The sequence below is a fragment of the Eptesicus fuscus genome, chromosome 12, assembly GCF_027574615.1.
Source record: "Eptesicus fuscus isolate TK198812 chromosome 12, DD_ASM_mEF_20220401, whole genome shotgun sequence".
Lineage (NCBI taxonomy): Eukaryota > Metazoa > Chordata > Mammalia > Chiroptera > Vespertilionidae > Eptesicus > Eptesicus fuscus.
In genome coordinates, this window is record NC_072484.1 from 66,882,117 (window position 1) to 66,897,221 (window position 15,105).

Consider the following 15,105-nt stretch of genomic DNA (forward strand, 5'->3'; position numbering starts at 1 on the left):
GATGGGGTGTCGTACGACCGGCTGAACGGCTCAGGCCGCGGCACAGAGGTAAACCGGCTCCCCGGCCACCCTTCCTCGGGGACCCCGTGGCGCTCGGCCGGCCTCCTCCGCGGGTTAGCCTTGGGGATGACCCGGCTGCCAGCCAGAAACGCCACGTCCGGGCAGGGAGAGGTGGGAGCCCGGGAATCCCAGCAGCAGCCGCCTCCATCCACGGGGACCTCACGACACCACCTCGAATGGCTCTTTGAGATGCAGATACATTGCCATTAAGTCACTTACTGGGTCCTATTTCCATCTGAGCCCGGAGCCCGGACAGGACCCCACGGCACTGACCGGGCTCGCTGCGGAATTCCTCCTGAAGGGTATGGGCCTCGCCCTGCAGGGACCGAGACGTCCCGCCACCATGGACGCCTGGGGACAGTTCCCAGAGGCAGGCCAGCCTCATCCCTCTTCCTCCGCCCACCTCATCGCATCAATCACATCACTCCCGTCTCTGGTGTCATTGTCCCCCGTCATCGTAGCTGTAACAACAATCGCTGTGTTTATGTGGCGCTCATTCCTCGGGCCCAGGGCTAAGCACTTACACCGTGTGTTCCTGGAAGCCTAACAGCAGCCCTGGGAGGTGGATGCTGTTCTGATGCCTTTCATGCCTCAGGAAACTGAGGCCCCGAGGTTACACTGCCCGGGCTCACGTGGAAGGGAAGGAGCTGGGAACTGAGGCCAGGAGCCTCTGCTCCTGGCTGCCACCCCGTACCCCCCCCCCCAGAAACCTCGAGCCACCCTGGGAATAGGAGGCTTGTGGCCTGCGAAGGCCCTGTGGGCCCCGGCATCACGGGTTTGGTGGCCTCAGAGTCTGTGACCTGGTTCACGGGACCCAAAACCACAACCCCACGTGGACAAACCAGAGGGGACGGATGTCAGGTTTGGGGCTGAAGGCGCACAGAGTATCTGTCAGCCTGGACTCCTTTGGTTGCAAGCAGCAGTGACCATCGAGCTGGGTGAGACTCGGTAAGGTGAAAGGAACGCCGTGACTCACGTAGCCAGGAAGTCCCCGGCCAGCCCTGGCTTCGGGCACGGCTGGGTCCGGCAGTCCCGGGCACCGCAGGAAGCTCTCCTTCCCATCTGCCGGCCCTGTTTTATGCGAATCGGCTTCCTGCTCGGGCGTTTCTGTGTGGGGGCAGAGTCACCGTGACTGGCGGCCATCTGGCTGACGAAACCGAACAGTGGTTTGAACAGAAGCCCGAGGATGACTGTCACTGGCCCGTCTTGTGTCCCACTTCCTCGCTCACGGGTTGTGCAAGTGCAGGCGGAGGGCGTGAGCTCGCACACCTTCCCCCCAGACTGTTCCCCAGTGTGCTGGCTGGGGGCGGCTCCGTGGCAGCCTGCTCCTGCAGGAGGAGGTGAGGGAGACGCGGCTAGCAAGAGGCACGTAGCGCGTACCGTGCGCAGGGAATGACACCGGCCACCCTTGCTGCATTCTGTTGGCTTGGCCGCAGGTGTGAACACCAGGGGAGGGGGTCACGGGGCCACATAGAGCCTGTCACAGGGTTCTTCTGGAGCCAGAGGGGGTGAGGGGAGTGCTGTGCTGGCATCGGGAGAAAGAACATTCTGGCAAGAGAAAGGCCCTGAGGCCAGACGGTGCCTGGCGGTCGGGGACAGCCCTGGGGCGGTGTTGACCTCAGGTTCAGAGAAGGGTCCAGGGGAAGGCCCCGGCTTTGGGGTAGCTCTTAAAGGGGGGGTGCCTTTTGTTCGGATGTTGGGAACAGAGAGGGCATTCCTGGCTGAAGAAACAGCCAGGGGTGGCCTGTGACTCCAGCCGCTGTGTGTGTCGGGCACAGAGGTGAGGGGGAGGCGGGGCTCAGGTGAATCGGGCCACAGAGGGGAGCACTGAGGGCTGAGACTCCGGGAGCGGCACGGTCCCAGCTTCCCGCCTTCAGGGCCCCAGTCCCTGGCCACCTCCACCCTTCCAGCCGCCCCTCTCTGAGTGCGGGAGGCTGGCCGCCCTGCTCAGGTGGCCAAGTCTGGTCTCCCTCCTCCCCAAGGAACCCCCACATCGTCCTCAACATCGACCTGGCCCCCACCATCCTGGACATCGCCGGGCTGGACATCCCCTCGGACATGGATGGGAAATCCATCCTGAAGCTGCTGGACACGGAGAGGCCCATGAATCGGTGAGGAGGGCACAGGGGCGCTGGTCTCCCCCGAACCCCTGCGCAAACGTGTGGCCAAACCGAGTGGGTCTGGTGGGGGGGCTTCCCCAAGACTCAGGAGCTGGGGTTCCAGGGTTCCCCACCCGGCCACCTCCCCGCCCGGGAGAGAAGGATGCCCCCCTAAGGTTCCGGCTTCCCATCCGGGATATGGACCAGTTGCAGGCCCTACATGTGTGTTCAACGTGAAACAGGAATTGACACTCATGCCGCCCTCCTGTAGCCAGGCCGTGTGCCGAGTGCTTTGCATGGGATTTCATCATTCTGCTCTTTATAACCAGCGAGGGGGGCTTTATGCCGATGCCCTTTCGCCCATTGGACACTGAATCCGAGCGGTCACGTGACTTGTCGGAGGTCTCTGGGCAGGTCTGGCTCCGACTCCAGCTTTCAGACCCCAGACTGGAGGCTGCACTCCCAGTCGCCATGCTCCGTGCCGTTAACGCAGACGGTGGGATGGGCATGTTCCCAGGTGTCCCCGAGGCGGAAAGGGAACAGGGATGGGGAGCAAAACTTGGGCACCTGGGAAGGTGAGTTGAGCCTGGTGAGGACAGGAAAGCAGGGGAACGTAGCCACTGCTGTGGCAGCAGCGACACCTGGTGGCCAAAACTGTACCGTCCACTGGGCGCATGGCCCCAGGGAGCAGCAACCTGGGTGAACACTGCCCTCCACATGGACCGCCCTGCAGGGGCCGCCTCGCCCGCCGAACGAGGCCTTCCAGGCGGTATGGGTGTGAACTGGGCAGGTGTCAGGAGCAGGGCACCTGGGGGGTCAGTGCAGGATGGAAGCTGCCTCAGCCCCAGCCCGTCTGGGAAATGGAAACGAGAGTGACGAGCATGAAGTGCAGTTAAATTACCCAAATCCAACCACGGGGGGCCACAGGAGGGAATCCTCCAAAACGCAATACAAGCCACCCCGGCAGGCAGCCTCGCCACCCGTGCTGCCTGAGAGGGAGTCGCTGGACTTCCTGGGAGGCACAGAGACAGGCACGTGACTGGGTGTAGCTTCCGCCTGGGAGGGTGTGGCATCAAAGCCTTACAAAGCCTTTCCCATCCCTGCTCACCCCGTCTTCCCCTGGGACCTCAGGGTCTGTGCTGGTTGGGAACCAAGGCCGGCTCTGGGCATCGTTCCTGCTTCTGGGAGAAGGGGGCGGGGGATATGTGAGCCCCCACATTGATGAGAAGATGGAGGTGTGCTTCCCCCCCAGGTTCCACTTGAAAAAGAAGATGAGGGTCTGGCGGGACTCCTTCCTGGTAGAGAGAGGGTGAGTGCTGGGTCCTGAGGAACCACCCAGGGCCTTTGAGCCAAGTAGCACACAGGTCCCCCCACAACTGCCACCTCCCAGGCAGCCCTGGCGGCCCCCCTGCACCCATGGTGTGAAAGGTCACTGTCGGGGAGGCGGGGGGCTGCTGTTATCACCATACCTCTCCACGGTGCCGGGCACTCACGCCCACGGCCTCAGACACCAAAGCGCACCCGCTGTCCTGTGGTTGGCACGGGATTTGCGTTGGGAGGCCACACGCTTGGTGCTGCCTGCACAGTGCCCGTTTATTGCCAACGCAGGCAGTTTGGGAGGTTTCTTGTAAAAAAAAATCCCCATTTCTTAAGTCTCCTAATGGTCAGGAGACATGGCCAGGCTGGCCCTGCTCGCTCGTGGTGGCACCACCCTCGTGGGCGGGCCACGCGCTCCTCCAGAGCCGAGGCCAGCCCTGGGTCCCGCGCTCTGCCCCACAGCAAGCTGCTCCACAAGAGGGACAGTGACAAGGCGGACGCCCAGGAGAACTTCCTGCCCAAGTACCAGCGCGTGAAAGACCTGTGCCAGCGGGCCGAATACCAGACCGCGTGCGAGCAGCTGGGACAGGTGAGGCGGCGGGGCTCAGCCCTGGGGCTGGGGACAGGTGCCCCCCCATCCTTCCTTCCCTCCCAATGGCTGCTCCTCGGTTCTAGGCACCCTGGCAACAACCTTGAATGCCATCCACAGAAAGTGGTGCCCTCCTGCAGCGGGCGTTCTGGGGAGAGCTTGGCCTTGGGTTTATGCCAAGAGCCCACAAGTGGTTCTGAGCTACGAGGAACAGCCGATGAGGCCAGGGAGCCTTTGCCCCCCTGGGATTGTTGTCACATCCTGTGCCCCAGGTTAAAGGTCAGGCGAGCCCAGGGCAGGGGCGGGGCATGCATCTGCACATTCAGAACAGCTCATTGGAGCACAGGGCTTACCTGCACAGGGAAGAGCACCAGAGGTGGGTGTGGGGCCCAGACCAGGCGGGGAGCCCCTGTCCGTGGCCCCTGGGCCTCCAGGATCCCTGTCCAGCTGCCCACCCGCTGGGAGTGCAGTCCTGGTCCTGCTGGGCCAGCCACCCCCTCGGTGCTGTTGCCTCACCGTGCTCAGGCCGTGCCTTCTAGAAACGCCCTTCCCGGCGTGTGCTTCCTGCGACGGGCTCACGCTCAGCCATAGTCCTGCAGTGCCCCCCCTGGTGCCATTTCTGTGCTTCTGCAGTCAACACGCGTCTGTCTGTCCTGAGTCACTAGCTCCAGGAACACAGCCCTTACGAGCCTATGTCCCTGCAAGGGCAGGGAGGGGAGTTCTCGGGATGGGTGGGGGCGTGGGGGAGAGTGGACGGCCGGCTCGGAGCCTGAGGCCTCGCTGTGACTTGCAGAAGTGGCAGTGTGTGGAGGACGCCACGGGGACGCTGAAGCTGCACAAGTGTAAGGGCCCAGCGCGGCCCGGTGGCAGAGCCCTGTCCAACCTGGTGCCCAAGTACTACGGGCAGGGCGGCGAGGCCTGCGCCTGCGACGGTGGCGGGGACGACCAGCTCAGCCTGGCCGGACGCCGGAAAAAGTTCTTCAAGAAGAGTGAGTGTGGGCGGTTCGGGGCCGAGGGGAGGGGTTGCGTAGCCCCATTCGTTCGTTGAAATAATTCCACGGGCACTCACAGGGGCCAGGGGGGCTGGGGACACAGCCAAGCCCCCAGGATCCTCCGGGCCCAGTGGGGACGGGCAGGAATAGAGAGAACGGGAGAGCTGAGTGCTGTGAAGATGGAATGTAGAGGAGGGAGGGGCGGCGGATGCCAGCCAGGGACCCATCACAACAGAGCTCAGGTTCTGAGACAGAAGGAGCCACGATCAGATTTGTGATTTCAAGGACGTCAGTGGGCTGGGAGGGGCGGGCGCGGCAGCGGGGACCTGTCTGAGCCTGGCCACAGGGAGGAGGGGTGGGCTCTGGAAGGGACTTGGAGGCCCATCGGGGCAGGCTGGCGGGGCCCGGTCCTCGTTGCTCATGGAGTCTGTGTTTGCAAGTTCGCCGACCCCCTCAGCCTTATTTGTGGCCCCTAAGTCACTACTGGAGATGCTTTCACGGTCATTTGTGGCACTTTCAGAGGCAAAAACTCTGAGTCTCCGGGGGCACGTTCCCAGGGGAGGCTGAACGAAGAGGTGCTGTCCATCTCAGCTCCATACTCTACACAGGACCTCTTAACGTCTATTGGTGTCATGCTTTTCACGCCTGTGTATTTTCCCTGTGCTCTCGCTGTTTAACACAGCCCCCAGCAGTGCCGAGGTGCTGGCGTGTCCTTGAGTGCAGCGAGGTGTGACACGCCTTATGGAGAAAGTGCGTGGGCAGACAAGCTCGTGCAGGCATGAGTTGTAGCTCTGGTGGCCATGAGCTCAATGTTAATCAACAGCACATCCTCTCTAATAAAATGGTAATATGCAAATTAACCATCACTCTGCTACATAAGCCACGCCCACCAGCCAAGTCACGCCCACCAGCCAATCAGGGCGAGTATGCAAATTAACCCCAATCCAAGATGGCTACAGCCACAGAGAGCAAGGTTTCCCAGGTAACAGAGGAAGCCAAGCTTTCTGCCAGCCGTTGCAGGCCTAAGCCTCCACTCAAGCTACAAAGTTTCAGTTATAGAAGGTAAACAAATTCAAACAAATGGCAGCAGAATGGAGCTTCAGAGAGCAGGCCAGGGTTGCCGGCAGCAACAGGGGAAGCAAAGCTTTCCGCACACCCTGGCCGGGCTCACCCGTTTAAGGCTACAAAGTTTCAACTGTAGAAGGTGAATTAACTGCCACAGAAATGGCTGCCACCCCCGGAGGGAGCAGCAGGCTTGGCTCCGCCCCAGGCTACAAAGTTTCAATTGTAGAAGGAAAATAAATTCCAGATACCAGGGCCTCCCCTTGGGTTGCCAGGGGGCGTGGCCGGCCTGCAAACCACCACAGGCCCCTCGCTCAGGCCGCCCCACACCCCAAGGGAACCCCACCCTTATCTGTGACACCCTTCAGGGCAAACCAGCAGGCCCCCACCTGTGCACCAGGCTTCTATCCTATCTAATAAAAGAGTAATATACAGATTGATCATCACTGCAACACACAATATAGCTGCCCCCATGTGGTCAAAGGTCCTGACCCCATGTGGACACAAGATGGCCACCACAAGATGGCCAGCAGGAGAGGGCAGTTGGGAGGCACCCAGCCTGCATGGAGGGCAGTTGTGAGGGACCAGGCCTGCAAGGGAGGGCAGTTGAGAGGGACCAGGCTTGCAAGGGGGCAGTTGGAGGTGATTAACCCTGCAGGAGAGGGCAGTTAGGGGTGACCAGGCTGGCAGAGGAGGGAAGTTGGGGGCAAACAGGCTGGCAGGGGAGTAGTTAAGCATCAACCAGGCTGGCAGCGGAGTGGTTAGGGGGTGATCAGGCTAGCAGGCAGAAGCGGTTAGGGGCAATCAGGAAGGCAGGCAGGTAAGCAATTGGGAGCCAGCAGTCCTGGATTATGAGAGGGATGTCCGACTGCCCGTTTAGGCCCGCATTGGGCCTAAACGGGCAGTCGGACATCCCTCCAGGAGTCCCAGATTGGAGAGGGTGCAGGCTGGGCTGAGGGACAACCCTCCACTGTGCACGAATTTCGTGCACCGGGCTTCTAGTGCTATATAATAAAAGGCTAATATGCAAATTGACCGAACGGTGGGACAACGCGCACTGACCACCAGGGGGCAAATGCTCAACACAAGAGCTGCCCCCTGGTGGTCAGTGCACTCTCGCTCAGCCACAAGCCGGGCTGATGGCTGGTGAGCACAGCAGTAGTGGTGGGGAGGCAGCGCTAAGAATGTCCCACTGCGGCTTAGGCCCGCTCCCCCCGGTTGGATATCCCCTGAGGGCTCCTGGACTGCTAAAGGGCCTTACAGAACATAGTTACTGCAAATGACAATGGACTACTTTTGGATTGGGGAAAAGGCCCCCCAGCCCACCTGAGGAAGCTGCCTAAGCCTCTCACCTCCCCCAGCAGGGGCTGGAGGAGGACAGGCCGTTAGAAAGCCGGCGGGGGGGGCGGGGAGGGGAGCAGACGTCCTCTGGACGTGGCTGGAAGACTCAGCTGTCACCCGCGCTGGCCAGGGCCCCACTCTGAGCTCAGCTGCCAGGGGAAGGGTGACCTCTGCCTGCCGTCCGCATGGGCGTGCGCCTGTGCTTTGAAGTGCCCAGCGCTCCATGCCTGCTTGTTGCGTGTCATCCTCCAGAGAGCCTTGTAAGGCAGGTCCCGTCGCGAGAACACAGCTCCAGGCCCGTGGTGGCACCTTGGCTCAGGATTCACCCGAGCCATTAGATTCCAGAGCCTCAGGGTTCCCAGGACGCCTCGAAGGAAGGGCATCTCAGGGGCCCTGGAAACAGAGGCGGGAGGGTGACACGGAGAGCGAGTGGCATGGCTTCAGTCCAGGGAAAGATGGACACGGGCTGGCCCACCTCTTCTGTGAAGGGCCAGAGAGTAAATATTTGAGGCTTTGCAGGCTAAACGGTCTCAGTCTCAAATACCCAATTCTGTCACTGTCGCAAGAAAACGCCCTGGGATCTGATGAGTGGCTTTTTACAGCATCAGGCAGAAGGCCAGATAGTTTGAGGACCCCTGGGTTTGTGGCTGGAGGTGGAGGGTGGGAAGATACAAGGCAGCTGGCTCCGGGCAAGCAAGACAAAGAGGCAGAGAGAACCCGGGGGTCTAGTGCATGGCCTCAGGCAGGTGACCTGTTCCCTGGGAGATCCGCTCAGTACTGTGTGCACCAGGGGCCAGCTGTGGCTTCAGGGAGACTGAACTCGGGAGGGGGAAGCCAAGGAGAAAACTGCCCGGGCCCAGCAAAGGCCCAGGCTCTACTGAAGAGGCGATGCCTCTCCTGGACTTGGGCCCTGGATCCTTTGATTCAAGGAGTTTGCCAACATCTGTCCCAAGAGAGGGGGGCCGCAAGACCACATCCTGAAGCCTGGGGCCACTTGGGAGCAGGAATCCCCTCCTCTTCCGCCAGCCTCTACCCAGTCCTCAAGCTTTGGGCGCCACCTGGTGGTCATATGGAGCCAAACAGAAACCTGAGCTGTGACTGGCTCCAGGCCCTTCTCTGAAAAAACAACGGCCATCTAGGGCAGCAGGGGTTTTGGACTCTGTGATGTGCAGTTTTGAAACAGGAGTGGTTGGGGCCGGGGCCACATGGAGAACATACTGCCATGTCTAACGGGGCCGCATGTCAGCTCCTGCCAGGAGCGGGCCTGTGGACCCAGGCCGGCAAGCCCATCGGTTCTCTTCAGAAGCTGGAACCTGCACTCCTGCGTGGCCACCACCCCTTTTCTCTGAGTGTTAGCAACTTGAAGCTACAGAGCTGAGCTCCGGCTTGAGCCTGAACGCCCTCGGTGTTCAGCAGCTGACTCAGAGCTTAGAAAAGGCACCTTTCAGTCCCAGCTCACGGCCCACCCGGTAGAGGCAGCATCTAGCTCTCAGCTGGGACTCGGAGAAGCCACGTGGCCTCCCCAGCTGCTCCCTTTTCTATCCAGAAGCATGTGTTGCCTGGCTTTTGCTTTTCCAGTTCAAATTAATGGGTTTTGTTTTTTGTGTTTCATTGCGCTATAACTGACAGGTTTACAACATAATGATTTGATATTTGTATATATTGCAAAATGTTCACCAAGACCATTCACAAATACACAATACAGTGTTATTAACCTTAGCCACCATACAGTACATCCCCAAGACTTTATAACTGTAAGTTTGTACTTTTTGACCGACACCCTTCATCCCCCAACCTCTGACAACCACCAGTCTGTTCTGTTACCTATGAGCTTGAGTTTTTGGTTTTGTGGTGGCTTTAGATTTCACCTATAAGATCATATGGTATGTCTTTATCTGACTTACTTCACTGAGTATCGTGCCCTCGAGGTCCACCATGTTGTTGAAAATGGCAAAGTTTACTTTGATGTTGCAGTGAACATGGCGGTGCATATACCTCTTCAAGTTAGTGTTCTCATTTTCCTTGGGTAAGTATCGAGATGTGGAGTTGCTGGGTTAACTGGTAGTTCTATTTAATTTTTTGAGGAACCTCCATACTGTTTTCCATAGTGGCTACACCAGTTTACATTCCCACCAATCATGCTCCCTTTTCTCCACATCCTCACCAACACTTATTTGACTATTTAGTAACAGTCATTCTAACAGGAATGAGGTGCTGTTTCATTGTGGTTTTGATTTGCATTTTCCTGATGGGCAGTGATGCTGAGCACATTTTCACGTGTCTATTTGGCCATCTGTATATCTTCTTCAGAAAAATGTCTATTCAGGTCCTCTGCCTATTTTTAAATCAGATTGTCCTTTTACTCTTGATTGTATAAGTCGTGTTTGTGTATGTGTATTTACAGATACATTTTTTAATTGATTTCAGCGAGGAAGGGAGAGGGAGAGATAGAAACATCAATGAGGAGAATCATTGATCAGCTGCCTCCTGCACAACCCCTACTGGGGATCGAGCCTGCAACCCAGGCATGTGCCCTTGACCGGAATCAAACCCGGGACCCTTGAGTCCACAGGATGACGCTCTATCCACTGAACCAAACTAGTCAGGGTTGTGTAAGTTTTTATACATTTTTGGATATTAGCCCCTTATCAGATAGTTTTTATCATAAATGGATGTTGGATTTTGTCAAATGCTTTTTCTGTATCTACTGAGATCGTATGATTTTTAGCCTTCATTTTGTTAATGTGGTGTATCACATTGATATGCTGGTATTAAACCATCCTTGCATCCCTAGAAAAATCCCATTTCATCATAGTGTGTGATTTAATGTATTGATGAGTTCAGTCTGCTAATATGTTGCTGAGGATTCTTGCGTTGTGTTCATCAGGGATACAGCCCTGTAACTTTGTGTGGGTGCCCTGTGGTTTGAGCATCCAAATAATGCTGGCCTCGTAAAGAGAGTCTGTAGTGTTCACTCTTCTACTTTTTGGACAAGTTTGTTTTAACTTCTTTTGAATGTTTGGTAGAGTTCATCAGTGAAGCTGTCTGGTCCTGGACTTCTGTTTCTTGGGAGGTTTCTGATTACTAATTCAATCTCCTTTATGTTTTTATATCCACTTTACTTTACTTTTTTTAATTGAGGTGAAGTTCACAGAATATAAAATTTATCATTTTTTACAAGTGTAAAGTATACAATTCAGAAGCATTTAATGCACTCACAGCGTAGTGCAGCCACCACCTCCAGTTCTGACACATTTCCACTGCCCCAAAAGGAAACCCATTACCCTCTCCCCAGCCCAAGGCAACCACTAATTTGTTTTGATGTCTTTACCGATTCTGCATAGACTCATACGGTATGTGACCTTTTGTGTCTGGGTTCTTTCACACAGCACAGTGTTTTGGGACATTTCATCTGCACGTATTATTGCTTCATTCCTTTACGGTCGAATATTCCATTGTATAGATGTACCAGTCCGTTTATCCAGTCATAGCTTTCTTGAGATTATATTATGCCAATTCCTTCTGAGCTCCAGGACTTCAGTTTCCCCAGTTAAATCGCCTTGAGTCCTTCCCACTGGGGTCCAAGTCCTGCTTCCTGGGTAGTAGGTTTCATGAGCCTTCAAGTCTCAGGCAACACGGAGCCTCTTGATTGGGAGCTGTGGCACTACCCAGATCAAGAGTCTGCTGCCCAGGGCGCCCAGCCCGCCTTCCAGGCCCTCCTGACCTAGCTCCCCCTCTGATGCCCACAGAGTACAAGGCCAGCTATGCCCGTAACCGCTCCATCCGCTCAGTGGCCATCGAGGTGGACGGCCAGGTGCACCATATAAGTCTGGATGAGGCATCCCAGCCCCGCAACCTTACCAAGCGGCACTGGCCAGAGGCCCCGGAGGACCAAGAAGACAAGGACGGTGGGGACTTCAGTGGCACTGGAGGCCTTCCGGACTCTTCAGCCCCCAACCCCATTAAAGTCACACATCGGTGAGAGTCCAGGCAGAGGTTGGGGGTAAAAGGGACAGGCTGGGCCCTCCTCACTCCCTCAGGGCCACACATCACTTGATCCCTTCTCGAGCAGGTGCTACATCCTCGAGAACGACACGGTCCAGTGTGACCTGGACCTGTACAAGTCCCTGCAGGCCTGGAAAGACCACAAGCTGCACATCGACCATGAGGTGACAAGAGTCTGGGAAGGGAGCAGTTCTCACCACCCTGTGAGGAGGGAGAGAGGTCCCCACAGAACATGGGAAAATTACTCTGTTTCTTTGCTGGGGAATCTGGTTACTTCAGGTAGAGCCAGGGAACCCCCTCTGCACCCACAAATGTGGGCAATGGCCAGAGGCCACCCCTTCTCACCCACCCCCGAGTTTCACGGCCTCCTCTCTCCCTCAGATTGAAACCCTGCAGAACAAAATTAAGAACCTGAGGGAAGTCCGAGGGCACCTGAAGAAAAAGCGGCCAGAAGAATGTGACTGTCACAAGATCAGGTGAGGAGGCAGCAAAGGGACCCCTAGCAGGAAGGTCCCTAGCAGTCATGTAGGACCACTCCTGGGAACACAGCATCCCGCTGTGACTCCTTTCCTTACTTTTACCTCCTTAAGGCCGGGGGCGCGGGGGGGGGGGGGGGGGGGGGGACACAGAGGCTGCCCTTCCTGTCTGCTCCCTCAGAGTGAAAAGAAATCAGTCATTCACATCCCCATTGTCAGCCACTGGCACATACCTGCACCCCTCCCGCCCTTAGCCAGTCAGCTGCCCAGATTCATGCACTGCCGACAGGCAGGCTGCTGCTCCGGGAAGCTGGCTCCCAGGAGGAAAGGGCCTCTGCTGATTGCCCTTCAGGAACAGCCCTGTGGCTGGAGGTCACATTACCGGCCCAGGGCACCCTTGGCCCGAGGGTCTGCACTCAAGAGCAGCCCTGTCCAAGGTAACTTCTGTGATGATGGAAATGGTTGTATCTGCTGGCCATCATGGGGGCCACCAACCACGTGTAAGCACTTGCATGTGACCGTGTAACTGAGGAACTGAATTTACAGTTTTGTTTAAACTGAAATAGCTACATGTGGCTACTGTACCAGACAGCCCAACTGTAGCATCTCTGCTCCAGTCCCAGAAAGGGATTGTAAAACACGGGTCCCCCCAGGGCTGGCCCTGACCAAGCCTGAGGTGGGCGGGGGGCGGGGTGGGGGTGGGGGCCTGGGGACAACCATCTGGTGATGCAGAGGCTAAAGCTACACAAACCAGGCGCAGCTTCCCGCCTAGGCTGACTTACACCTACCCCAGCCTTCCAGCTCACACTTGCAGGAACGAGCCAGGCAGGCAGGAGCTGCCGCACTGGCGAGACAGCACACACACACCCCCCCCCCCCCCCCCCGTCACTGCATCAGAAAGAGGGACGGTCCCGGGAACCACACTTTGTACCCACCCAGGAGAACTGTCCTGTACGCAGTTCCTGAAACCTGGGGTTTGGGTTCTATTCCAGTTACCACACCCAGCACAAAGGCCGTCTCAAGCACAAAGGCTCCAGTCTGCATCCTTTCAGGTAAGGACGGCTTAAGGCCGGGGAGAGAGAGACACAGAGGCTGCCCTTCCTTAAGCTAAAACAAACAAGGCAAAGTAGTCCTGGCCTTTCCCTGGGAAGCTCAAGGCAGTCCTTATAGAGGTCCGACTCCCAGATCCACAGAGGTCTCCAGGCACCCGCCCCCCCCCCTACCCCCCGGTGGTGGGAGTGGGTACTGCACCCCACCATGCAGGGTGGGACAAGGCCCAAGAAACTGGTGTGAGCTGGAGTCCAGCTGCCTCCTAGCTCCCCCCGGCTCTGTGCTGCCTTGGAATGGCCGTGGGACTTGGGGGTCCCTAGTGCTGTGCTCACAACTCTCTGGCAAGAGCAGCAGAGGTTCCGGGTCAGTGGTCCCTAGGAGGCTCCAAGGTGGGGAGGCCAAGAGCGGTGTGGCCGTTTGCCCACAGGAAGGGGCTGCAGGAGAAAGACAAGGTGTGGCTGTTGCGGGAACAGAAGCGCAAGAAGAAACTTCGCAAGCTGCTCAAACGACTGCAGAACAACGACACGTGCAGCATGCCGGGCCTCACATGCTTCACCCACGACAACCAGCACTGGCAGACCGCGCCTCTCTGGACACGTGAGCAAGCCCGGGGCCAGAGGGGCTTCTCTGGGACCTCACCTGCCCCCTTGCCAGACCCTACAGGTCTTTCGGGAACAGGTTCCCTGACATCAGGGGTCAACAAGTGCTCCCAACAGGCCCCGGCTCAGGGGAGCGTCCTGGACAGGAATTCCTGCTGGCAGAAGGGGTTTCTTCCTGCAGGCACACTCACGGCATGCTCTCTCTTCCCTTGGCAGTGGGGCCCTTCTGTGCCTGCACCAGCGCCAACAACAACACGTACTGGTGCATGAGGACAATCAACGAGACCCACAACTTCCTCTTCTGTGAATTTGCAACCGGCTTCCTCGAGTACTTTGATCTCAACACAGACCCCTACCAGGTACAGACAACCCACGCTGGAGAGAGAGATGCATGGGGTTCAGAGGTGCTGGCATCAGGCCCCCATGTGGAAGCGATAAATTATCCGAGTCCCTAAGACAGAAGTGAGTTGTGAAGCCTCTGAGAACTTGGGGCTCCATCTTCCTGCATCTGCAACCTAGACCTCATTACAGCCTCTTCCCTGGCGAGGTTAACGCGGGCTGTGTGGGAACTTGTGAAGGCTCCTGGACTGGAGGGGTCCTCAGGGCCAGGCCAAACCCTGTTGGGTGCCTGCAGGGACAATAGCAAACACTCATGCAGCACTTCCTACGTGCCAGGTGCTTCCATACATTAAATCACCTGAACACATGATTTTAAGTGGCCCAGAACACACAAGACAAAAAGGAGCCAGAGAGTCTGATGAGTGGAACCAGCATGTCTTACCTCAACGGACGGTCACTACCGAGCTCAGCACTACAGCTTCTCCGCAGCATGGCCTTGGCACCGGCTGGTCTCCAGTGTTTCAAGAGGCTGGAGTCATATTTTACATGAAACCTGACTTTTAGATGCCAGCCACTCTATGGTCTGCCAGTCTTTCTCCTTAGGTAGGGCATCCCTGTATTTACAAAAGGGCTTGGCAGACTCAGTCATTGGTAGCTCCCAGACTAGGCAGGGCCCAGGGACTGTGATGGAAGGCTGCTTAAAGGCACAGTTTCCTAACCAATGGCTCCAGGAGCTCAGTGTGAAGCACAGAGGTGGTTTATTCTCATGAGTTTTTATCCTCATGAAGAGAGAGCCTGGTGGGGCTAGAGGCAAAAAGTAGTCCTAACTGTTCCAAACTCTGGCTCCTGCAGAAGCAAAGGTTACCATCCCATAGCACCTGCTACTCCTGACCTGCCTGAAGTCAGTGCCCTGGTTGTGGGGGGGGGAGGGGAGGGCCTGCACTCACCTGGCTGATAACCCACCTTCCTTCCAACCAGCTGATGAATGCAGTGAATACACTGGACAGGGATGTCCTCAATCAGCTACATGTACAGCTCATGGAGCTGAGGAGTTGCAAGGGTTACAAGCAGTGTAACCCCCGGACGCGCAACATGGACCTGGGTGAGTAGGCGCCCATCGTGGGGCCTGTGAGGCGGCAGGGTTACCACAGAAAGGAGTTTAGGTTCACTTGGCCC

General features: G+C 57.3%; 1 protein-coding gene across 1 annotated transcript in view; it reads left to right on the forward strand.

Annotated features, from left to right (window-relative positions):
- The window catches only part of SULF2 (sulfatase 2), a 72,426-nt gene that overhangs the window by 54,888 nt on the left and 2,433 nt on the right, over positions 1–15,105 (forward strand). The window contains exons 7-17 of the mRNA XM_008159176.3: positions 2,043–2,171; positions 3,412–3,468; positions 3,939–4,065; positions 4,859–5,054; positions 11,210–11,438; positions 11,533–11,629; positions 11,847–11,941; positions 12,934–12,993; positions 13,419–13,588; positions 13,807–13,949; positions 14,908–15,031. Of these exons, the coding sequence (XP_008157398.2) occupies positions 2,043–2,171; positions 3,412–3,468; positions 3,939–4,065; positions 4,859–5,054; positions 11,210–11,438; positions 11,533–11,629; positions 11,847–11,941; positions 12,934–12,993; positions 13,419–13,588; positions 13,807–13,949; positions 14,908–15,031 (1,427 nt within the window). The remainder of the gene's footprint in view (positions 1–2,042; positions 2,172–3,411; positions 3,469–3,938; positions 4,066–4,858; positions 5,055–11,209; positions 11,439–11,532; positions 11,630–11,846; positions 11,942–12,933; positions 12,994–13,418; positions 13,589–13,806; positions 13,950–14,907; positions 15,032–15,105) is intronic.